Genomic DNA, 25,709 nt, shown 5'->3' on the forward strand with positions numbered 1-25,709 from the left:
GGGAACTCTTGTGAGTGGAACGAGTGAACTTTTCTTTTCGTTCACCTTCCATCCATGTGACCTTAGAAATGCCAGTACTAACTCTGTATGAAACTTGGCAGTTTGAAAGCTTGAAGCTTGTATCAGAATGTCGTCTAGGTATGGAGCTACCGAGATTCCCTGCGGTCTTAGCACCGCCAGAAGAGCACCCAGAACCTTTGTGAAGATTCTTGGAGCTGTAGCCAAACCGAATGGAAGAGCCACAAACTGGTAATGCCTGTCTAGGAAGGCAAACCTTAAGTACCGGTAATGATCTTTGTGAATCGGTATGTGAAGGTAAGCATCTTTTAAATCTACAGTGGTCATGTACTGACCCTCTTGGATCATAGGTAAAATTGTCCGAATAGTCTCCATCTTGAACGATGGAACTCTTAGGAATTTGTTTAGGATCTTTAAGTCCAGGATTGGTCTGAAAGTTCCCTCTTTTTTGGGAACCACAAACAGATTTGAGTAAAACCCCTGTCCCTGTTCCGACCGTGGAACTGGATGGATTACTCCCATTAACAAGAGCTCTTGTACGCAGCGTAGAAACGCCTCTTTCTTTGTCTGGATTGTTGACAACCTTGACAGATGAAATCTCTCTCTTGGAGGAGAGTATTTGAAGTCCAGAAGGTATCCCTGAGATATTATCTCTAGTGCCCAGGGATCCTGGACATCTCTTGCCCAAGCCTGGGCGAAGAGAGAAAGTCTGCCCCCCACTAGATCCGATCCCGGATCGGGGGCCCTCAATTCATGCTGTTTTAGGGGCAGCAGCCGGTTTCCTGGCCTGCTTGCCCTTGTTCCAGGACTGGTTAGGTTTCCAGCCTTGTCTGTAGCGAGCAACAGCTCCTTCCTGTTTTGGTGCAGAGGAAGTTGATGCTGCTCCTGCTTTGAAATTACGAAAGGAACGAAAATTAGACTGTCTAGCCTTAACTTTGGCTTTGTCCTGAGGCAGGGCATGGCCTTTACCTCCTGTAATGTCAGCGATAATCTCTTTCAACCCGGGCCCGAATAAGGTCTGCCCTTTGAAAGGTATATTAAGCAATTTAGACTTAGAAGTAACATCAGCTGACCAGGATTTTAGCCACAGCGCCCTGCGTGCCTGAATGGCGAATCCTGAATTCTTCGCCGTAAGTTTAGTTAAATGTACTACGGCCTCCGAAATGAATGAATTAGCTAGTTTAAGGACTCTAAGCCTGTCCGTAATGTCGTCCAGAGTAGCTGAACTAATGTTCTCTTCCAGAGACTCAATCCAGAATGCTGCTGCAGCCGTGATCGGCGCAATGCATGCAAGGGGTTGCAATATAAAACCTTGTTGAACAAACATTTTCTTAAGGTAACCCTCTAATTTTTTATCCATTGGATCTGAAAAAGCACAGCTATCCTCCACCGGGATAGTGGTACGCTTAGCTAAAGTAGAAACTGCTCCCTCCACCTTAGGAACCGTTTGCCATAAGTCCCGTGTGGTAGCGTCTATTGGAAACATTTTTCTAAATATCGGAGGGGGTGAGAATGGCACACCGGGTCTATCCCACTCCTTAGTAACAATTTCAGTAAGTCTCTTAGGTATAGGAAAAACCTCAGTACTCGCCGGTACCGCAAAATATTTATCCAACCTACACATTTTCTCTGGTATTGCAACTGTGTTACAATCATTCAGAGCCGCTAACACCTCCCCTAGTAATACACAGAGGTTTTCCAGCTTAAATTTAAAATTTGAAATATCTGAATCCAGTCTGTTTGGATCAGAACCGTCACCCACAGAAACAGAATTTATGTTTACCTGATAAATTACTTTCTCCAACGGTGTGTCCGGTCCACGGCGTCATCCTTACTTGTGGGATATTCTCTTCCCCAACAGGAAATGGCAAAGAGCCCAGCAAAGCTGGTCACATGATCCCTCCTAGGCTCCGCCTACCCCAGTCATTCGACCGACGTTAAGGAGGAATATTTGCATAGGAGAAACCATATGAAACCGTGGTGACTGTAGTTAAAGAAAATAAATTATCAGACCTGATTAAAAAACCAGGGCGGGCCGTGGACCGGACACACCGTTGGAGAAAGTAATTTATCAGGTAAACATAAATTCTGTTTTCTCCAACATAGGTGTGTCCGGTCCACGGCGTCATCCTTACTTGTGGGAACCAATACCAAAGCTTTAGGACACGGATGATGGGAGGGAGCAAATCAGGTCACCTAGATGGAAGGCACCACGGCTTGCAAAACCTTTCTCCCAAAAATAGCCCCAGAAGAAGCAAAAGTATCAAACTTGTAAAATTTGGTAAAAGTGTGCAGTGAAGACCAAGTCGCTGCCCTACATATCTGATCAACAGAAGCCTCGTTCTTGAAGGCCCATGTGGAAGCCACAGCCCTAGTGGAATGAGTTGTGATTCTTTCGGGAGGCTGCCGTCCGGCAGTCTCGTAAGCCAATCTGATGATGCTTTTAATCCAAAAAGAGAGAGAGGTAGAAGTTGCTTTTTGACCTCTCCTTTTACCGGAATAAACAACAAACAAGGAAGATGTTTGTCTAAAATCCTTTGTAGCATCTAAATAGAATTTTAGAGCGCGAACAACATCCAAATTGTGCAACAAACGTTCCTTCTTCGAAACTGGTTTCGGACACAGAGAAGGTACGATAATCTCCTGGTTAATGTTTTTGTTAGAAACAACTTTTGGAAGAAAACCAGGTTTAGTACGTAAAACCACCTTATCTGCATGGAACACCAGATAAGGAGGAGAACACTGCAGAGCAGATAATTCTGAAACTCTTCTAGCAGAAGAAATTGCAACCAAAAACAAAACTTTCCAAGATAATAACTTAATATCAACGGAATGTAAGGGTTCAAACGGAACCCCCTGAAGAACTGAAAGAACTAAGTTGAGACTCCAAGGAGGAGTCAAAGGTTTGTAAACAGGCTTGATTCTAACCAGAGCCTGAACAAAGGCTTGAACATCTGGCACAGCTGCCAGCTTTTTGTGAAGTAACACAGACAAGGCAGAAATCTGTCCCTTCAGGGAACTTGCAGATAATCCTTTGTCCAATCCTTCTTGAAGGAAGGATAGAATCTTAGGAATCTTAACCTTGTCCCAAGGGAATCCTTTAGATTCACACCAACAGATATATTTTTTCCAAATTTTGTGGTAAATCTTTCTAGTTACAGGCTTTCTGGCCTGAACAAGAGTATCGATAACAGAATCTGAGAACCCTCGCTTCGATAAGATCAAGCGTTCAATCTCCAAGCAGTCAGCTGGAGTGAGACCAGATTCGGATGTTCGAACGGACCTTGAACAAGAAGGTCTCGTCTCAAAGGTAGCTTCCATGGTGGAGCCGATGACATATTCACCAGATCTGCATACCAAGTCCTGCGTGGCCACGCAGGAGCTATCAAGATCACCGACGCCCTTTCCTGATTGATCCTGGCTACCAGCCTGGGGATGAGAGGAAACGGCGGGAATACATAAGCTAGTTTGAAGGTCCAAGGTGCTACTAGTGCATCCACTAGAGCCGCCTTGGGATCCCTGGATCTGGACCCGTAGCAAGGAACTTTGAAGTTCTGACGAGAGGCCATCAGATCCATGTCTGGAATGCCCCACAGTTGAGTGACTTGGGCAAAGATTTCCGGATGGAGTTCCCACTCCCCCGGATGCAATGTCTGACGACTCAGAAAATCCGCTTCCCAATTTTCCACTCCTGGGATGTGGATAGCAGACAGGTGGCAGGAGTGAGACTCCGCCCATAGAATGATTTTGGTCACTTCTTCCATCGCCAGGGAACTCCTTGTTCCCCCCTGATGGTTGATGTACGCAACAGTTGTCATGTTGTCTGATTGAAACCGTATGAACTTGGCCCTCGCTAGCTGAGGCCAAGCCTTGAGAGCATTGAATATCGTTCTCAGTTCCAGAATATTTATCGGTAGAAGAGATTCTTCCCGAGACCAAAGACCCTGAGCTTTCAGGGATCCCCAGACCGCGCCCCAGCCCATCAGACTGGCGTCGGTCGTGACAATGACCCACTCTGGTCTGCGGAAGGTCATCCCTTGTGACAGGTTGTCCAGGGACAGCCACCAACGGAGTGAGTCTCTGGTCCTCTGATTTACTTGTATCCTCGGAGACAAGTTTGTATAGTCCCCATTCCACTGACTGAGCATGCACAGTTGTAATGGTCTTAGATGAATGCGCGCAAAAGGAACTATGTCCATTGCCGCTACCATCAAACCTATCACTTCCATGCACTGCGCTATGGAAGGAAGAGGAACGGAATGAAGTATCCGACAAGAGTCTAAAAGTTTTGTTTTTCTGGCCTCTGTCAGAAAAATCCTCATTTCTAAGGAGTCTATTATTGTCCCCAAGAAGGGAACCCTTGTTGACGGAGATAGAGAACTCTTTTCCACGTTCACTTTCCATCCGTGAGATCTGAGAAAGGCCAGGACAATGTCCGTGTGAGCCTTTGCTTGAGGAAGGGACGACGCTTGAATCAGAATGTCGTCCAAGTAAGGTACTACAGCAATGCCCCTTGGTCTTAGCACAGCTAGAAGGGACCCTAGTACCTTTGTGAAAATCCTTGGAGCAGTGGCTAATCCGAAAGGAAGCGCCACGAACTGGTAATGCTTGTCCAGGAATGCGAACCTTAGGAACCGATGATGTTCCTTGTGGATAGGAATATGTAGATACGCATCCTTTAAATCCACCGTGGTCATGAATTGACCTTCCTGGATGGAAGGAAGAATTGTTCGAATGGTTTCCATTTTGAACGATGGAACCTTGAGAAACTTGTTTAAGATCTTGAGATCTAAGATTGGTCTGAACGTTCCCTCTTTTTTGGGAACTATGAACAGATTGGAGTAGAACCCCATCCCTTGTTCTCCTAATGGAACAGGATGAATCACTCCCATTTTTAACAGGTCTTCTACACAACGTAAGAATGCCTGTCTTTTTATGCGGTCTGAAGACAACTGAGACCTGTGGAACCTCCCCCTTGGGGGAAGCCCCTTGAATTCCAGAAGATAACCTTGGGAGACTATTTCTAGCGCCCAAGGATCCAGAACATCTCTTGCCCAAGCCCGAGCGAAGAGAGAGAGTCTGCCCCCCACCAGATCCGGTCCCGGATCGGGGGCCAACATTTCATGCTGTCTTGGTAGCAGTGGCAGGTTTCTTGGCCTGCTTTCCCTTGTTCCAGCCTTGCATTGGTCTCCAAGCTGGCTTGGCTTGAGAAGTATTACCCTCTTGCTTAGAGGACGTAGCACTTTGGGCTGGTCCGTTTCTACGAAAGGGACGAAAATTAGGTTTATTTTTGGCCTTGAAAGGCTGATCCTGAGGAAGGGCATGGCCCTTACCCCCAGTGATATCAGAGATAATCTCTTTCAAGTCAGGGCCAAACAGCGTTTTCCCCTTGAAAGGAATGTTAAGTAGCTTGTTCTTGGAAGACGCATCAGCTGACCAAGATTTCAACCAAAGCGCTCTGCGCGCCACAATAGCAAACCCAGAATTCTTAGCCGCTAACCTAGCCAATTGCAAAGTGGCGTCTAGGGTGAAAGAATTAGCCAATTTGAGAGCATTGATTCTGTCCATAATCTCCTCATAAGGAGGAGAATCACTATCGACCGCCTTTACCAGCTCATCGAACCAGAAACACGCGGCTGTAGTGACAGGGACAATGCATGAAATTGGTTGTAGAAGGTAACCCTGCTGAACAAACATCTTTTTAAGTAAACCTTCTAATTTTTTATCCATAGGATCTTTGAAAGCACAACTATCTTCAATGGGTATAGTGGTGCGTTTGTTTAAAGTGGAAACCGCTCCCTCGACCTTGGGGACTGTCTGCCATAAGTCCTTTCTGGGGTCGACCATAGGAAACAATTTTTTAAATATGGGGGGAGGGACGAAAGGAATACCGGGCCTTTCCCATTCTTTATTTACAATGTCCGCCACCCGCTTGGGTATAGGAAAAGCTTCTGGGAGCCCCGGGACCTCTAGGAACTTGTCCATTTTACATAGTTTCTCTGGGATGACCAACTTGTCACAATCATCCAGAGTGGATAATACCTCCTTAAGCAGAATGCGGAGATGTTCCAACTTAAATTTAAACGTAATCACATCAGGTTCAGCTTGTTGAGAAATGTTCCCTGAATCAGTAATTTCTCCCTCAGACAAAACCTCCCTGGCCCCATCAGACTGGTTTAGGGGCCCTTCAGAACCATTATTATCAGCGTCGTCATGCTCTTCAGTATCTAAAACAGAGCAGTCGCGCTTACGCTGATAAGTGTGCATTTTGGCTAAAATGTTTTTGACAGAATTATCCATTACAGCCGTTAATTGTTGCATAGTAAGGAGTATTGGCGCGCTAGATGTACTAGGGGCCTCCTGAGTGGGCAAGACTCGTGTAGACGAAGGAGGGAATGATGCAGTACCATTCTTACTCCCCTCACTTGAGGAATCATCTTGGGCATCATTGTCATTGTCACATAAATCACATTTATTTAAATGAGAAGGAACTCTGGCTTCCCCACATTCAGAACACAGTCTATCTGGTAGTTCAGACATGTTAAACAGGCATAAACTTGATAACAAAGTACAAAAAACGTTTTAAAATAAAACCGTTACTGTCACTTTAAATTTTAAACTGAACACACTTTATTACTGCAATTGCGAAAAAATATGAAGGAATTGCTCAAAATTCACCAAAATTTCACCACAATGTCTTAAAGCCTTAAAAGTATTGCACCCCAAATTTGGAAGCTTTAACCCTTAAAATAACGGAACCGGAGCCGTTTTTAACTTTAACCCCTTTACAGTCCCTGGTGTCTGCTTTGCTGAGACCCAACCAAGCCCAAAGGGGAATACGATACCAAATGACGCCTTCAGAAAGTCTTTTCTATGTATCAGAGCTCCTCACACATGCGACTGCATGTCATGCCTCTCAAAAACAAGTGCGCAACACCGGCGCGAAAATGAGGCTCTGCCTATGATTTGTGAAAGCCCCTAAAGAGAAAGGTGTCTAAAAAAGTGCCTGCCGATATAAACTTATCAAAATACCCAGATTAAATGATTCCTCAAGGCTAAATATGTGTTAATAATGAATCGATTTAGCCCAGAAAAAGTCTACAGTCTTAATAAGCCCTTGTGAAGCCCTTATTTACAATCTTAATAAACATGGCTTACCGGATCCCATAGGGAAAATGACAGCTTCCAGCATTACATCGTCTTGTTAGAATGTGTCATACCTCAAGCAGCAAGAGACTGCTCACTGTTCCCCCAACTGAAGTTAATTCCTCTCAACAGTCCTGTGTGGAACAGCCATGGATTTTAGTAACGGTTGCTAAAATCATTTTCCTCATACAAACAGAAATCTTCATCTCTTTTCTGTTTCTGAGTAAATAGTACATACCAGCACTATTTTAAAATAACAAACTCTTGATTGAATAATAAAAACTACAGTTAAACACTAAAAAACTCTAAGCCATCTCCGTGGAGATGTTGCCTGTACAACGGCAAAGAGAATGACTGGGGTAGGCGGAGCCTAGGAGGGATCATGTGACCAGCTTTGCTGGGCTCTTTGCCATTTCCTGTTGGGGAAGAGAATATCCCACAAGTAAGGATGACGCCGTGGACCGGACACACCTATGTTGGAGAAATGAAGTTCTCCGTCCTCATGTTCTGCCACCTGTGACGCAGTGTCTGACATGGCCCTAATATTATCAGCGCACTCTGTTCTCACCCCAGAGTGATCACGCTTACCTCTTAGTTCTGGTAATTTAGCCAAAACTTCAGTCATAAAAGTAGCCATATCTTGTAATGTGATTTGTAATGGCCGCCCAGATGTACTTGGCGCTACAATATCACGCACCTCCCGAGCGGGAGATGCAGGTACTGACACGTGAGGCGAGTTAGTCGGCATAACTCTCCCCTCGTTGTTTGGTGAAATTTGTTCAATTTGTACAGATTGACTTTTATTTAAAGTAGCATCAATACAGTTAGTACATAAATTTCTATTGGGCTCCACTTTGGCATTGCAACAAATGACACAGGTATCTTCCTCTGAATCAGACATGTTTAACACACTAGCAAATAAACTTGCAACTTGGAATACAATTCAATTAGAATATTATTAAAAACGTACTGTGCCTTTAAGAAGCACAGAAGATCTATGACAGTTGAAAATTAATAAATTGAAACAGTTATAGCCTCAATCCTTGTAAACCACACAACTTTAGCAAAGATTTAATCCCATTAGCAAAGATAACTAATTCTGAAAGCAGGAAAGGATTTACAGAATAAACGTTTTTTATCTCAGTTAACTATAATTCTCACAGCTCTGCTGAGAGAAATTACCTCCCTCAAAATAAGTTTTGAAGACCCCTGAGTTCTGTAGAGATGAACCGGATCATGCAGGAAGTACAATGAGCTGCTGACTGAAATATCTGATGCGTAGCAAAAGCGCCAAAAAACGGCCCCTCCCCCTCACACACAGCAGTGAGAGAGAACAGAAACTGTCAGAAAAAAGATTAAGCAATTGCCAAGTGGAAAAATAGTGCCCAAACATTTATTCACTCAGTACCTCAGCAAATGAAAACGATTTTACATTCCAGCAAAAACGTTAAACATAATTTCTAGTTATTAAACAGCTTTATGTACTTATTACAGTGTAATTCTAGTGAAGTACCATTCCCCAGAATACTGAAGTGTAAAGTATACATACATGACATTATATCGGTATGGCAGGATTTTCTCATCAATTCCATTGTCAGAAAATAAAAGCTGCTACATACCTCTATGCAGATTCATCTGCCCGCTGTCCCCTGATCTGGAGTTTACCTCACTCCTCAGATGGCCGAGAACAGCAATATGATCTTAACTACTCCGGCTAAAATCATAGCAAAACTCTGGTAGATTCTTCTTCAAACTCTGCCAGAGAGGTAATAACACACTCCGGTGCTATTTTAAAATAACAAACTCTTGATTGAAGATATAAAACTAAGTATAATCACCATAGTCCTCTCACACATCCTATCTAGTCGTTGGGTGCAAGAGAATGACTGGGAGTGACGTAGAGGGGAGGAGCTATATGCAGCTCTGCTGGGTGAATCCTCTTGCACTTCCTGTTGGGGAGGAGTAATATCCCAGAAGTAATGATGACCCGTGGACTGATCACACTTAACAGAAGAAATTCATAACCTCTAAACTACAAGAAAACAAGATCAGATACTGCTGGGGATTCCCATTCAGAATTTACGGTCATATTAACTTGGGTAATGTGTTCACCCTTATGTGTTTTAAAGGGACACTGAACCCAAATATTTTCTTTCATGATTCAGATAGAGCATGACATTTTAACCAACTTTCTAATTTACTACTATTATCAATTATTTCTTTGTTCTCTTGCTATTTTTATTTTAAAAGCAGGAATGTAAATCTTAGCAGCCAGCTCATTTTAGGTTCAGCACTATGGATAGCGCTTGCTTATTGGAGGCTTACATTTACCCACCAATAAGCAAGCATAACCCAGGTTCTCAACCAAAAATGGGCCGGCTCCTATGCATCACATTCCTGCTTTTTAAATAAAGATAGCAAGAGAACGAAGAAAAATTAAGAATAGGAGTAAATTAAAAAGTTACTTAAAATTGCATGCTCTATCGGAATCATGAAAGAAAAAAAAATGGGTTTAGTGTCCCTTTAACAAGGGCCACAGAGTAGAAAACACTTCCTCACCAATGTCACTTTTGACAAACCCAATGTTATTGTTTTATGTATTATATTTTGATAATGTTTTACTATTTTCTTTCTTGCTGTTACATCTGTTAAAAGACACCATACTACACACTAAAACCTTCAATTACTCTCTTGATACTAACTACACACTTCCAATATTTGCAATAGCCTCTAAAACACCTCCCTATGACTAACTCTCAGTATGATACAAAGATTACGAGTTTTGCGTTAGAGGATATACGGTGCTAACGAGCAGCTTTCCCTCACCGCTCACTTACTTACAGCGCTGGTATTACGAGTTTTCAGAAACCCGTCGTTAAAAGACAAGAAGTGAGCGTTGAACAAAATTTTGCTCATTACCACACTCCAATACCAGCGCTGCTTAAGTCAGCAGTGAGCTGGTCGTACATGCTCGTGCACGATTTCCCCATAGGGATCAACGGGGAGAGCTGGCTGAAAAAAAGTCTAACACCTGCAAAAAAGCAGCGCAAAGCTCCTTAACGCAGCCCCATTGATTCCTATGGGGAAACAAAAGTTATGTCTACACCTAACACCCTAACATGAACCCCGAGTCTAAACACCCCTAATCTTACACTTATTAACCCCTAATCTGCCGCCCCCGACATCACCGACACCTATATTATTTTTATTAACCCCTAATCTGCCGCTCTGGACACCGCCGCCACCTACATTATATTTATGAACCCCTAATCTGCTGCCCCCAACATCGCTGCCACCTACATTATATTTATTAACCCCTAATCTGCTGCCCCCACCTACCTACACTTATTAACCCCTAATCTGCCGCCCCCAACGTCGCCGCCACTATATTAAAGTTATTAACCCCTAAATCTAAGTCTAACTCTAACACCCCCTAACTTAAATATAATTTAAATAAGTCTAAATAAAATTCCTATCATTAACTACATTATTCCTATCTAAAACTAAATACTTACCTATAAAATAAACCCTTAGCTAGCTACAATATAACTAATAGTTACATTGTACCTAGCTTAGGGTTTATTTTTATTTTACAGGCAAGTTTGTATTTATTTTAACTAGGTACAATAGTTATTAAATAGTTATTAACTATTTAATAATTACCTAGCTAAAATAAATTACAAAAGTACCTGTAAAATAAAACCTAACCTAAGTTACAATAACACCTAACACTACACTATAATTAAATAAATTAACAACAATAAATCAATTAAACTAAATTAGATAAAGTACAAAAAACCCCCACTAAATTACAGAAAATAATAAACAAATTACAAGATATTTAAACTAATTACACCTAATATAAGAGCCCTATCAAAATAAAAAAAAGCCTTCCCAAAATAAAAAAAACCCTAGCCTAAACTAAACTACCAATAACGTGTAAAAGGGCCTTTTGCGGGGCATTGCCCCAAAGTAATCAGCTCTTTTACCTGAAAAAAAAAAATACAAACAACCCCCCAACAGTAAAACCCACCACCCACACAACCAAACCCCCAAATAAAATACTAACTAAAAAAACCTAAGCTCCCCATTGCCCTGAAAAGGGCATTTGGATGAGCATTGCCCTTAAAAGGGCAGTTAGCTCTTTTGCAAGCCCAAAGTCCAAACCCACCCAATACACCCTTAAAAAAACCTAACACTAACCCCCTGAAGATCCAATTACCGGGAGAAGTCTTCATCCAAGCTGGGCCAAAGTCCTCAACGAAGCCGGGAAAAGTCTTCATCCAAGCCGGGCGAAGTGGTCCTCCAGACGGGCAGAAGTCTTCATCCAGACGGCATCTTCTATCTTCATCCATCCGGCGCGGAGCTGGTCCATCTTCAAGACATCCGATGCGGAGCATCCTATTCCAACAAAGTCTTCTTACTAAATTTCGGTTCCTTTAAGTGACGTCATCCAAGATGGCGTCCCTTAGATTCCGATTGGCTGATAGACTTCTATCAGCCAATCGGAAATTAAGGTAGAAAAAATCCTATTGGCTGATGCAATCAGCCAATAGGATTGAAGTTCAATCCTATTGGCTGATCCAATCAGCCAATAGGATTGAGCTTGCATTCTATTGGCTGATTGGATCAGCCAATAGAATGCAAGCTCAATTCTATTGGCTGATTGCATCAGCCAACATGATTTTTTCTACCTTAATTCCGATTGGCTGATAGAATCTTGGATGACGTCACTTAAAGGAACCGTCATTTAGTAAGAAGACGTCGATTGAAGAGGATGCTCCGCGCCGGATGGCAGATTAGGGTTTAATAAGTGTAGGTAGGTGGCGGCGATATTGGAGGCGGCAGATTAGGGGTTAATAAATATAATGTAGGTGTCGGCGATGTTGGGGGCAGCAGATTAGGGGTTCATAAATATAATGTAGGAGGCTGCGGTGTCCGGAGTGGCAGATTAGGGGTTAAAAATGTTATAGTGTTTGTGAAGCGGGAGGGCCTCGGTTTAGGGGTTAATAGGTAGTTTATGGGTGTTAATTTACTTTTTAGCACTTTAGTTATGAGTTTTATGTTACAGCGTTGTACCATAAAACTCTTAACTACTGACTTTTAAATGTGTTAGGACTCTTGACGGGGTAGGGTGTACCGCTCACTTTTTGGCCTCCCAGGACAGACTCGTAATACTGGCGCTATGGAAGTCCCATAGAAAAAAGACTTTATGAAGTTTACGTAAGTCGTTTTGCGGAAAGGACAAAGAAGTGTGCGGTGACCCTAAACCTTCAAGACTTGTAATAGCAGCGGGCGTAAAAAAGCAACGTTAGGACCTCTTAACGCTGCTTTTTCAGCCTAAAGCACAACTCGTAACCTAGCCGTTAGACTCCATACGAATCCAAACAATAACCAAACCACTCAACATACCATCAAAAAGATCCCAAGCATTGAGGGAATTTGACAGACATAAGACTGACCTAGCATTTATACAAGAAACCCACTTTATTAAAGGTAAAAAAAACCTAACATTCACACTCAAATTTGGTAACTTTTATTATGTATCCCGCCCGAAGTCTAAAAAACATGCGGCTAGATTTCGAGTTCTGCGTTAGCCGTCAAAAGCAGCGTTAAGGGGTCCTAACGCTGCTTTTGGCCGGCCGCTGGTATTTAGAGTCAGACAGGAAAGGGTCTAACGCTCTCTTTCAAGCCGCAACTTTTCCATACCGCAGATCCCCTTACGCCAATTGCGTATCCTATCTTTTCAATGGGATCTGCCTAACGCTGGTATTTAGAGTTTTTGGTTGAAGTGACTCCAGCCGCAGAAAAAAGTCAGTAGTTAAGAGCTTTATGGGCTTATGCCAGTTTATAAAGCTCTTAACTACTGTGCTATAAAGTACACTAACACCCATAAACTACCTATGTACCCCTAAACCGAGGCCCCCCCCAACATCACCGCCACTATAATAAATATTTTTAACCCCTAATCTGCCGACCGCACACCGCCGCCACCTACATTAACCCTATGAACCCCTAATCTGCTGCCCCTAACATCGCCGACACCTACATAATATTTATTAGCCCCTAATCTGCCCCTCCCCCCAACGTCGCCGCTACCTTACCTACACTTATTAACCCCTAATCTGCCGACCGGACCTCGCCACTACTCTAATAAAGTTATTAACCCCTAAAGCTAAATCTAACCCTAACCCTAACACCCCCCTAAATTAAATATAATTTTAATCTAACAAAATAAATTAAATATTATTAACTAAAGTCTTCCTATTTAAAGCTAAATACTTACCTGTAAAATAAACCCTAATATAGCTACAATATAACGAATAATTATATTGTAGCTATTTTAGGATTTATATTTATTTTACAGGCAACTTTGTATTTATTTAAACTAGGAACAATAGCTATTAAATAGTTATTTACTATTTAATAGCTACCTAGTTAAAATAATTACAAAAACAGAATTTATGCTTACCTGATAAATTACTTTCTCTTGCGGTGTATCCAGTCCACGGATTCATCCTTTACTTGTGGGATATTCTCATTCCCTACAGGAAGTAGCAAAGAGAGCACACAGCAAAAATGTCCATATAGCTCCCCCTCTAGCTCCACCCACCAGTCATTCGACCAAAGGTTAGGAAGAAAAAGGAGAAACCATAGGGTGCAGTGGTGACTGTAGTTTAAACAAATTTTTTTTTACCTGATTTAAATGCCAGGGCGGGCCGTGGACTGGATACACCGCAAGAGAAAGTAATTTATCAGGTAAGCATAAATTCTGTTTTCTCTTGCAAGGTGTATCCAGTCCACGGATTCATCCTTTACTTGTGGGATACCAATACCAAAGCTTTAGGACACGGATGAAGGGAGGGAACAAGACAGGTACCTTAAACGGAAGGCACCACTGCTTGCAAAACCTTTCTCCCAAAAATAGCCTTTGAAGAAGCAAAAGTATCGAATTTGTAAAATTTGGCAAAAAGTACGCAGTGAAGACCAAGTCGCTGCCTTACAAATCTGTTCAACAGAAGCTTCATTTTTGAAAGCCCACGTGGAAGCCACTGCTCTGGTAGAATGAGCAGTAATTCTTTCAGGAGGCTGCTGGTCAGTAGTCTCATAGGCCAAACGGATGATGCTTTTCAGCCAAAAGGAAAGAGAGGTAGCAGTCGCTTTCTGACCTCTCCTCTTACCAGAATAGATAACAAACAAGGAAGATGTTTGTCTGAAATCCTTAGTTGCTTGTAAATAGAACTTTAAAGCACGAACTACATCAAGATTGTGTAATAGACGTTCCTTCTTCGAAGATGGATTAGGACACAGAGAAGGAACAACTATTTCCTGGTTAATATTCTTGTTAGAAACAACTTTAGGTAGAAAACCAGGCTTGGTACTCAAAACTACCTTATCTGCGTGGAACACCAGGTAAGGTGAATCACACTGTAAGGCAGATAATTCTGAAACTCTTCGAGCAGAAGAGATAGCTATCAAAAACAAAACTTTCCAAGATAACAACTTAATGTCTATGGAATGTAAAGGTTTGGTTACTTCTGTCATCGCTAGGGAACCCTTTGTTCCCCCCTGATGATTGACGTAAGCTACAGTCGTGATGTTGTCCGACTGAAATCTGATTAATTTGGCCGCCGCTAGTTGAGGCCATGCCTGAAGAGCGTTGAATATCGCCCTCAGTTCCAGAATGTTTATCGGGAGAAGAGTTTCTTCCCAAGACCATAAGCCCTGAGCTTTCAGGGAGTCCCAGACCACACTCCAGCCTAACAGACTGGCGTCGGTCGTTACGATGATCCACTCTGGCCTGCGGAAACATATTCCTTGAGACAGGTGATACTGAGACAACCACCAGAGAAGAGAATCTCTGGTCTCCTGGTCCAACTGAATTTGAGGAGACAAATCTGCATAATCCCCATTCCACTGTTTGAGCATGCATATTTGCAGTGGTCTGAGGTGTATCCGAGCAAAAGGGAGTATGTCCAGTGCCGCAACCATTAGTCCGATTGTCTCCATGCACTGAGCCACAGATGGCCGAGGAATGGAATAAAGAGCTCGGCAAGTAGTTAAAAGTTTTAGCTTTCTGACATCCGTCAGAAATATTTTAATTTCTACCGAGTCTATCAGGGTTCCTAGGAATGGAACTCTTGTGAGGGGGGAGAGAGAACTCTTTTTGATGTTCACCTTCCACCCGTGAGACCTCAGAAAGGCCAATACAATCTCTGTGTGAGACTTGGTTCTTTGGAAAGTTGACACCTGAATTAAGATGTCGTCTAGGTAAGGCTCCACTGCTATGCCCCGCGGTCTTAGAACCGCCAGGAGGGACCCTAGCACCTTTGTGAAAATTCTGGGAGCAGTGGCCAACCCGAAAGGAAGAGCCACAAACTTAAAATGCTTGTCCAGAAACCTGAGAAACTGGTGATCTTTGTGGATAGGCATGTGCAGATACGCATCCTTTAGATCCACGGTAGTCATATATTGACCCTCCTGGATCATTGGTAAGATTGTCCGAATGGTCTCCATCTTGAATGATGGGACTCTGAGGAATTTGTTTAGAATTTTGATATCCAGGATTGGTCTGAAATTTCCTTCTTTTTTTGGGAACCACAAACAGGTTTGAGTAAAACCCTAGTCCTTGTTCTGCAATTGGAACTGGGTGGATCACTCCCATTGTATGTAGATCTTCTACACAGCGTAAAAACGCCTCTTTCTTTGTCTGATCTGTAGACAGACGAGAAATGTGGAACCTTCCCCTTGGAGGAGAGTCCTTGAATTCTAGAAGGTATCCCTGGGCTACAATCTCTAATGCCCAAGGATCGTGTACATCTCTTGCCCAGGCCTGAGCGAAGAGAGAGAGTCTGCCCCCTACTAGATCCGGTCCCGGATCGGGGGCTACCCCTTCATGCTGTCTTGGTGGCAGCTGCAGGCTTTTTGGCTTGTTTACCCTTATTCCAGCCCTGGTAAGGTTTCCAGTTTGCCTTGTGCTGTGAAGCGTTACCCTCTTGCTTTGTGGCCGGAGAGGATGAAGCGAGGCCGTTTCTGAAATTGCGAAAGGAACGAAAATTAGCTTTGTTCTTTGTTTTAAAGGCTTTGTCCTGAGGGAGAGCATGGCCTTTTCCCCCGGTGATATCTGAAATAATCTCTTTCAATTCAGGCCCGAATAGGGTCTTCCCTTTGAAAGGAATGTTCAAAAGCTTGGATTTAGACGACACATTGGCTGACCAGGACTTTAGTCATAGCGCCCTGCGCGCCAAAATGGCGAAACCTGAATTTTTCGCCGCTAACTTAGCTATTTGGAAAGCGGCATCAGTGATAAAAGAATTAGCTAGCTTTAGAGCCTTAATTCTATCCATAATTTCCTCATATGAGGTCTCCTTCTGGAGCGAGTCTTCCAGCGCCTCAAACCAGAAAGCAGCTGCAGTAGTTACAGGAATAATGCAGGCAATAGGTTGGAGAAGAAAACCTTGTTGAACAAAAATTTTCTTAAGTAAACCCTCTAAATTTTATCCGTAGGGTCTTTAAAAGCACAACTGTCTTCAATTGGTATGGTTGTGCGTTTAGCTAGTGTAGAAACAGCCCCCTCCACCTTAGGGACCGTCTGCCACGAGTCCCGCATGGGGTCAGATATGGGGAACATTTTCTTAAAAACAGGAGGGGGGACAAAAGGGACACCTGGCCTATCCCACTCCCTAGTAACGATATCCGCAATCCTCTTAGGGACCGGAAACACATCCGTGTAAACAGGGACCTCTAGGTATTTGTCCATTTTACACAATTTCTCTGGGATCACCAAAGGGTCACAGTCATCCAGAGTAGCTAATACCTCCCTAAGTAAAACACGGAGGTGTTCTAGTTTAAATTTAAAAGCCAATGTATCTGAATCTGTCAGGGGAGGAACCCTTCCTGAATCAGAGACTTCTCCCTCAGACATCAAATCCCTCGCTCCCACTTCAGAGCGTTGTGAGGGTATATCGGATACGGCTACCAAAGCGTCTGAATGCTCATAATCTGTTCTTAAAACGTAGCTATCACGCTTTGCAGGTAACACGGGCAGTTTAGATAAGAAGGCTGTAAGAGAATTATCCATGACTGCCGCTAAGTCTTGTAATGTAAAAGGGTTAGAAGTACTAGAGGTACTAGGCGTCGCTTGCGCGGGCGTAACTGGTTGTGACACTTGGGGAGAGACAGACGGGCTACCCTCGTTACCTTCAGTCTGGGAATCATCTTGGGCCACATTCTTAAGTGCAACAATATGATCTTTAAAGTGTATAGACATATCAGTACAAGTGGGACACATTCTGAGAGGGGGTTCCACCATGGCTTCTAAACACATTGAACAAGGATTTTCCTTAGTTTCAGACATGTTTAACAGACTACTAGAGTACACAAACAGGCTTGGAATCACTTTAATCAAATAAAAAACACAATTTGAAAAAAAAAACGTTACTGTGCCTTTAAGAGATAAAAAGAGCACACAATTTTACAAAACGGTGAAAAATGCAGCAATCTTTCTGAAATTTTCACAGTATGTAGCTAAAGCCTTAATAAGATTGCACCCCAAGTTTCAAAAAGATTAACCCCTTAACGCCCAAACTGGAGAAGCCTAAAGCCAACACCTGGTTAAATCACTACAGCACCTTGCCACAGCCTTGCTGTGGCCCTACCTTCTCTTAGGGATCATATTTGGGGGAATATAGCTTCTTTTAGGCCCTCATACATCAGCAGGACCCTTCATGTGAAACAGCATGAACTTCTCTGCAATTCTAACTGTGCATCTGAGGCAATTAGGCCCCTCCCACTCTACTCCGGAGCTGTGAGGCCTAGTAAATCACTCCTAAGTGACTAAAAAACAGCCATGTGGTAATAACCCCAGAAAAAAACCCCAAAAGGGCTTTCAAAGTGTCTTGCAAAAGGATTTTTCCTTAGCCAAACAATCGATTGCCCTGAATAAGTGTCAACCAGCATTTTAGCCCTATTATGTAAGCATTCAATTCCTTACTAAGTCTGTGAACATAGCTTACCCTCCCCTCATGGGGATCTTGTCAGTCTTCTAGCATTATCTCAGTCTTGTCTAGAAATAAATGACTGAACACACCTTATTGCAGATCACCCTGCAAACTGTTCCCCCCAACTGAAGTTTTCTGGTACTCCTCAGTCCTGTGTGGGAACAGCAGTGGATTTTAGTTACAACATGCTAAAATCATTTTCCTCTCAGCAGAAATCTTCATCACTTTTCTGCTAGAGAGTAAATAGTACAAACCGGTACCATTTAAAATAACAAACTTTTGATTGAAGATATAAAACTACAATCCACATTCACTTTACACTCCCGAGAGAGACCCTAGTGCTTAGAGCCAGCAAAGAGAATGACTGGGGGGTGGAGCTAGAGGGGGAGCTATATGGACAGCTTTGCTGTGTGCTCTCTTTGCTACTTCCTGTAGGGAATGAGAATATCCCACAAGTAAAGGATGAATCCGTGGACTGGATACACCTTGCAAAAGAAATTACCTGTAAAATAAATCCAAACCTAAGTTACAATTAAACCAAACACTACACTATCAATAAATAAAATAAATTAATTAACTATAAGTACCTACAATTAAATAAACTAAACTAAATTACAAAAAACAAACACTAAATTACAAAAAATAAAAAAAGATTACAAGAATTTTAAGCTAATTACACCTACTCTAAGCCCCCTAATAAAATAACAAAGCCCCACAAAATAAAAAAAATTCCCTACCCTAATCTAAATTTAAAAAGTTAACAGCTCTATTACCAGCCCTTAAAAGGGCTTTTTGCGGGGCATGCCCCAAAGAAATCAGCTCTTTTGCCTGTAAAAAAAAAACCACAATACCACCCCCCAACATTACAACCCACCACCCACATACCCCTACTCTAACCCAAACCCCCCTTAAATAAACCTAACACTACCCCCCTGAAGATCTCCCTACCTTGAGTCGTGTTCACCCAGCCGGGCACCGATGGACCAAAAGAGGACATCCGGAGCGGCAGAAGTCTTCATCCTATCCGGGCAGAAGAGGACATCCAGACCGGTAGACATCTTCATCCAAGCGGCATCTTCTATCCTCATCCATCCTGAGCGGAGCCATCTTCTTTCAGCCGACGCGGATCCATCCTTCTTACTCGCCGAATGAAGGTTCATTTAAATGACGTCATCCAAGATGGCGTCCCTCGAATTCTGATTGGCTGATAGGATTCTATCAGCCAATCGGAATTTAGGTAGGAAAAATCTGATTGGCTGATTGAATCAGCCAATCAGATTGAGCTTGCATTCTATTGGCTGATCGGAACAGCCAATAGAATGCAAGCTCAATCTGATTGGCTGATTGGATCAGCCAATCCGATTGAACTTGAATCTGATTGGCTGATTCAATCAGCCAATCAGATTTTTCCTACCTTAATTCCGATTGGCTGATAGAATCCTATCAGCCAATCGGAATTCGAGGGACGCCATCTTGGATGACGTCATTTAAAGGAACCTTCATTCGGCGAGTAGGCGTCATGGAAGAAGGATGGATCTGCGTCGGCTGAAAGAAGATGGCTCCGCTCCGGATGGATGAAGATAGAAGATGCCGCTTGGATGAAGATGTCTACCGGTCCGGATGTCCTCTTCTGCCCGGATAGGATGAAGACTTCTGCCGCTCCGGATGTCCTCTTTTGGTTCATCGGTGCCCGGCTGGGTGAACATGACTCAAGGTAGGGAGATCTTCAGGGGGGTAGTGTTAGGTTTATTTAAGGGGGGTTTGAGTTAGAGTAGGGGAATGTGGGTGGTGGGTTGTAATGTTGGTGGGTGGTATTGTATTTTTTTTTTACAGGCAAAAGAGCTGATTTCTTTGGGGCATGCCCCGCAAAAACAGAATTCATGCTTACCTGATAAATTACTTTCTCTTGCGGTGTATCCAGTCCATGGATTCATCCTTACTTGTGGGATATTCTCATTCCCTACAGGAAGTGGCAAAGAGAGCACACAGCAGAGCTGTCCATATAGCTCCCCCCCTAGCTCCACCCCCCAGTCATTCGACCGAAGGTTAGAAGAAAAGGAGAAACCATAGGGTGCACTGGTGACTGTAGTTTAAACAAAATTTTTTATTAACCTGACTTAAGTGCCAGGGCGCGCCGTGGACTGGATACACCGCAAGAGAAAGTAATTTATCAGGTAAGCATAAATTCTGTTTTCTCTTGCAAGGTGTATCCAGTCCACGGATTCATCCTTACTTGTGGGATACCAATACCAAAGCTTTAGGACACGGATGAAGGGAGGGAACAAGACAGGTAACCTAAACGGAAGGCACCACTGCTTGCAAAACCTTTCTCCCAAAAATAGCCTCTGAAGAAGCAAAAGTATCGAATTTGTAAAATTTGGCAAAAGTATGCAGTGAAGACCAAGTCGCTGCCTTACAAATCTGTTCAACAGAAGCCTCATTCTTGAAAGCCCATGTGGAAGCCACAGCTCTGGTGGAATGAGCTGTAATTCGTTCAGGAGGCTGCTGTCCAGCAGTCTCATAAGCCAATCGGGTGATGCTTTTCAGCCAGAAGGAAAGAGAGGTAGCAGTCGCTTTCTGACCTCTCCTCTTACCAGAATAGACAACAAACAAGGATGATGTTTGTCTGAAATCCTTGGTTGCTTGCAAATAGAATTTCAAAGCACGAACCACATCAAGATTGTGTAATAGCCGTTCCTTCTTTGAAGCTGGATTAGGACACAGGGAAGGAACAATGATTTCCTGGTTAATATTCTTATTAGAAACAACTTTAGGAAGAAAACCAGGTTTGGTATGCAAAACTACCTTATCTGCATGGAACACCAGATAGGGTGAATTACACTGCAAAGCAGACAATTCTGAAACTCTTCGAGCAGAAGATATAGCTACCAAAAACAAAACTTTCCAAGATAATAACTTAATATCTATGGAATGTAAAGGTTCAAACGGAACCCCTTGAAGAACTGAAAGAACTAAATTTAAACTCCAAGGCGGAGCCACAGGTTTATAGACAGGCTTGATTCTGACTAAAGCCTGAGCAAAACGCTTGAACGTCTGGTACCATCTGCCAGACACTTGTGTAAAAGGATAGACAGAGCAGATATCTGTCCCTTTAAGGAACTAGCTGACAAGCCTTTCTCCAATCCTTCTTGGAGAAAAGACAATATCCTTGGAATCCTAATCTTACTCCACGAGTAACCCTTGGATTCACACCAACAAAGATATTTCCGCAATATCTTATGGTAGATTTTCCTGGTGACAGGCTTTCTAGCCTGGATCAGAGTATCTATAACTGATTCAGAGAAACCACGCTTAGATAGAATTAAGCGTTCAATCTCCAAGCAGTCAGCTGCAGAGAAACTAGATTTGGATGCTTGAATGGACCCTGTATTAGAAGATCCTGCCTCGGTGGCAGTGTCCAAGGTGGGACAGATGACATGTCCACTAGGTCTGCATACCAAGTCCTGCGTGGCCACGCAGGCGCTATCAGAATTACCGAAGCCTTCTCCTGTTTGATTTTGGCTACCAGACGAGGGAGAAGGGGAAACGGTGGAAAGACATAAGCCAGATTGAAGGACCAAGGCGCTACTAGAGCATCTATCAATGCCGCCTTGGGGTCCCTGGACCTGGATCCGTAGAGAGGAAGTTTGGAGTTCTGACGGGACGCCATCAGATCCAATTCTGGAATGCCCCATAGCTGGGTCAGCTGAGCAAAAACCTCCGGGTGGAGTTCCCATTCCCCCCGGGTGAAAAAGTCTGACGACTTAGAAAATCCGCCTCCCAGTTGTCTACACCTGGGATGTGAATTGCAGATAGATGGCAGGAGTGATCCTCCGCCCACCTGATTATCTTGGTTACTTCCTTCATCGCTAGGGAACTCTTTGTTCCCCCCTGATGATTGATGTACGCTACAGTCGTGATGTTGTCCGACTGAAATCTGATGAATTTGGCCGCCGCTAGTTGAGGCCATGCCTGAAGCGTGTTGAAAATCGCTCTCAGTTCCAAAATGTTTATCGGGAGAAGAGACTCTTCCCGAGACCATAGGCCCTGAGCTTTCAGGGAGTCCCAGACCGCTTCCCAGCCTAACAGACTGGCGTCGGTTGTTACAATGATCCACTCCGGTCTGCGGAAACACATTCCCTGAGACAGGTGATCCTGAGACAACCACCAGAGAAGAGAATCTCTGGTTTTCTTGTCCAATTGTATTTGAGGAGACAAATCTGCATAATCTCCATTCCACTGTTTGAGCATGCACAATTCGAGCAAAAGGGACTATGTCCATTGCCGCTACAATTAAGCCGATTACCTCCATGCACTGAGCTACAGATGGCCGAGGAATGGAATGAAGAACTCGGCAAGTAGTTAAAAGCTTTAACTTTCTGACCTCCGTCAGAAATATTTTCATTTCTACCGAGTCTATTAATGTTCCCAGGAAGGGAACCCTTGTGAGCAGGGACAGAGAACTTTTTTCGATGTTCACCTTCCACCCGTGAGACCTTAAAAAGGCCAGAACAATCTCCGTATGAGCCTTGGCTCTGGGAAAAGACGACGCCTGTATTAAGATGTCGTCCAGATAAGGTGCTACTGCAATGCCCCGCGGTCTTAATACCACCAGAAGGGACCCTAGCACTTTTGTGAAAATTCTGGGAGCGGTGGCCAACCCGAAGGGAAGGGCCGCGAACTGGTAATGCTTGTCCAGAAAGGCGAACCTTAGAAACTGATGATGATCTTTGTGGATAGGAATATGTAGGTACGCATCCTTTAGATCCACGGTAGTCATATATTGACCTTCCTGGATCATAGGTAAGATTGTCCGGATGGTCTCCATCTTGAATGATGGAACTCTGAGGAATTTGTTTAGAATTTTTAGATCCAGGATTGGCCTGAAGGTTCCTTCCTTTTTGGGAACCACAAACAGGTTTGAGTAAAAACCCAGTCCTTGTTCTGTAACTGGAACTGGATATATCACCCCCATCTTGAGTAGATCTTCTACACAGCGTAAGAACGCCTCTTTCTTTGTCTGGTCTGTAGACAGACGAGAAATGTGGAACCTTCCCCTTGGAGGGGAGTCCTTGAATTCTAGAAGATATCCCTGAGTAACGATCTCTAATGCCCGAACATCTCTTGCCCAAGCCTGAGCGAAGAGAGAGAGTCTGCCCCCTACCAGATCCGGTCCCGGATCGGGGGCTACCCCTTCATGCTGTCTTAGTAGCAGCTGCAGGCTTCTTGGCCTGTTTACCCTTGTTCCAGCCCTGCAAAGGCTTCCAGGTTGCCTTGGGCTGTGAAGCGTTTACCCTCTTGCTTTGGCGGTTGCAGAGGTTGAAGCAGGACTGCTCCTGAAGTTGCGAATGTAACGAAAATTAGCCTTGTTTTTAGCCTTAAAAGGCCTATCTTGCGGGAGAGCATGGCCCTTTCCCCCGGTGATATCCGAAACAATCTCTTTCAATTCGGGCCCGAAAAGGGTCTTTTCTTTGAAAGGGATATTTAGTCATTTTGTTTTGGACGACACATCAGCCGACCATGACTTGAGCCAAAGCGCTCTGCGCGCCATAATGGCGAAACCAGAATTTTTCGCCGCTAACTTAGCTAATTGCAAAGTGGCATCTGCGATAAAAGAATTAGCCAGCTTTAAAGCATTAATTCTATCCATGACTTCGTCATATTAAGTCTCCCTCTGGAGCTACTCCAGCAGTGCCTCAAACCAAAAGGCCGCTGCAGTAGTTACAGGAATAATGCAGGCAATAGGTTGGAGAAGGAAACCTTGTTGAACAAATATTTTCTTTAGTAAACCTAACTTTTTATCCATAGGATCTTTAAAAGCACAACTGTCTCCAATTGGGATGGTTGTGCGCTTGTCTAGTGTCGAAACTGCCCCCCTCTACCTTAGGGACCGTCTGCCACGCGTCCCGCCTGGGATCAGTTATGGGGAACATTCTCTTAAAGATAGGGGGGGAACAAACGGTACAACTGGTCTCTCCCCACTCCCCTAGCAATATCCGCCACCCTCTAGGGATCGGAAACGCATCAGTGTATACAGGAACTTCTAGATATTTGTCCATTTTACACAATTTCTCTGGGACCACCATAGGGTCACAATCATCCAGAAATGATAAAACCTCCCTAAGCAATACGCGGAGGTGCTCCACTTTAAATTTAAACGCTAGTGAATCTGATTCTGCCCGCTGAGAAACCTTTCCTGAGTCAGAAATTTCTCCCTCAGACATCACATCCCTCGCCCCTACTTCAGAGTGTTGTGAGGGTACATCAAATAAACCTCCCAAAGCTTCCGACTGCTCCTCATCTGTTCTTAGGGAAAACTGGCAGTTTGGATTGGAAGGCCGCAAGGGAATTATCCATGACTGTCGCTAGTTGTTTCAATGTAATAGGTGCCAGTGCACTAGAGGTACTAGGTATCGCTTGAGCGGGCGTAACTGGTGATGACACATGGGGAGAGGAAGGCGGACTATCCTCATTACCTTCAGTCAAAGAATCATCTAGGGCTATATTTTTAAGTGACACAATATGATCTTTAAAGTGTATAGACACATTAGTGTACTTGGGACACATTTTGAGTGGGGATTCCACCATGGCTTCTGAACACATAGAGCAAGGCTTTTCCTTAGTGTCAGACATGTTTAACAGATTAGTATTATACACAAGCAGGCTTGGAAAACACTTTAATCAAATAAAAAACACAATTTGAAATAAACGGTACTGTGCCTTTAAGCGCACACAGGATTGGTGACAACATGGCTTCTATGGTGAGACTGAGCTCCCTGTGCAAAGGAGGACGAGTATTTGCCTTCAACAAATCCTTCCTAATTAGACCTACGGTTGCTTTGCCTCAAGAACATCATGCACTTCAAGGTTCCCCAGTTCAGTTTCCCCCAATTCGACATGCGGGATCTAAAGCTGCCTCTATGCACTGGACCAGCGAGCGAGTTCTGAGTGTGGCACTGCTGGGTCTCCTGCCAGCTGCTTATCTGTACCCTGGGCCTGACTACTCTTTAGCTGCGGCTCTCACTCTTCATGGCCACTGGGGCCTTGGGCAGGTACTTACCGACTATGTTCATGGAGATACAAAGGTTAAGTTAGCAAATGCAGGCCTTTATGCGCTCTCTGCTGTGACCATTGCAGGCCTTTGCTATTTCAACCACCATGACGTGGGCATCTGCAAGGCGGTGGCTATGCTGTGGAGTCTGTGACCATCAGTACCTAATTATATATCAACGCATGTGCTTTAAACTCACCTCTAAGAGACAAACACATTGGACTCAAATGTTGATTATTCACTATAAAGGTTGCAAGGGGTAGGAGGGAACTTCTGAGTTGTGTATAGCACATCAATTACGAGGAGGAAACTGATGCCAGTGGAAAACCATCTTTTGTTGTGTCCCTGAGAATAAAATGAATGTATTGCTTTCTAACACAACAAATTTATTCCAAACATTGGAAATGTCTTCCTAACCAGCATGAAAGGACTGTTTTCTGGCAGTCACCTGGCTTCGCTTGATTTCCCTAATGCCTTTTAAATACCATAAAGTT

The 25,709-nt window shown here is 43.6% G+C and overlaps 1 protein-coding gene across 1 annotated transcript; it reads left to right on the forward strand.

Annotated features, from left to right (window-relative positions):
- The first annotated feature begins 24,906 nt into the window (after positions 1-24,906).
- On the forward strand, positions 24,907-25,472 carry LOC128653042 (succinate dehydrogenase [ubiquinone] cytochrome b small subunit, mitochondrial-like). The gene has a single exon (XM_053706089.1). The coding sequence runs from the start codon at positions 24,914-24,916 to the stop codon at positions 25,367-25,369; it is 456 nt and encodes a 151-aa protein (XP_053562064.1). The 5' UTR covers positions 24,907-24,913; the 3' UTR covers positions 25,370-25,472.
- Positions 25,473-25,709: the final 237 nt, after the last annotated feature.

Source organism: Bombina bombina, chromosome 3 (genome assembly GCF_027579735.1).
Source record: "Bombina bombina isolate aBomBom1 chromosome 3, aBomBom1.pri, whole genome shotgun sequence".
NCBI lineage: Eukaryota > Metazoa > Chordata > Amphibia > Anura > Bombinatoridae > Bombina > Bombina bombina.

Bases quoted from the DNA above. Each gene is read 5' to 3' on its own strand.
- LOC128653042 (XM_053706089.1), top strand. From the start codon at position 24,914: ATGGCTTCTATGGTGAGACTGAGCTCCCTGTGCAAAGGAGGACGAGTA.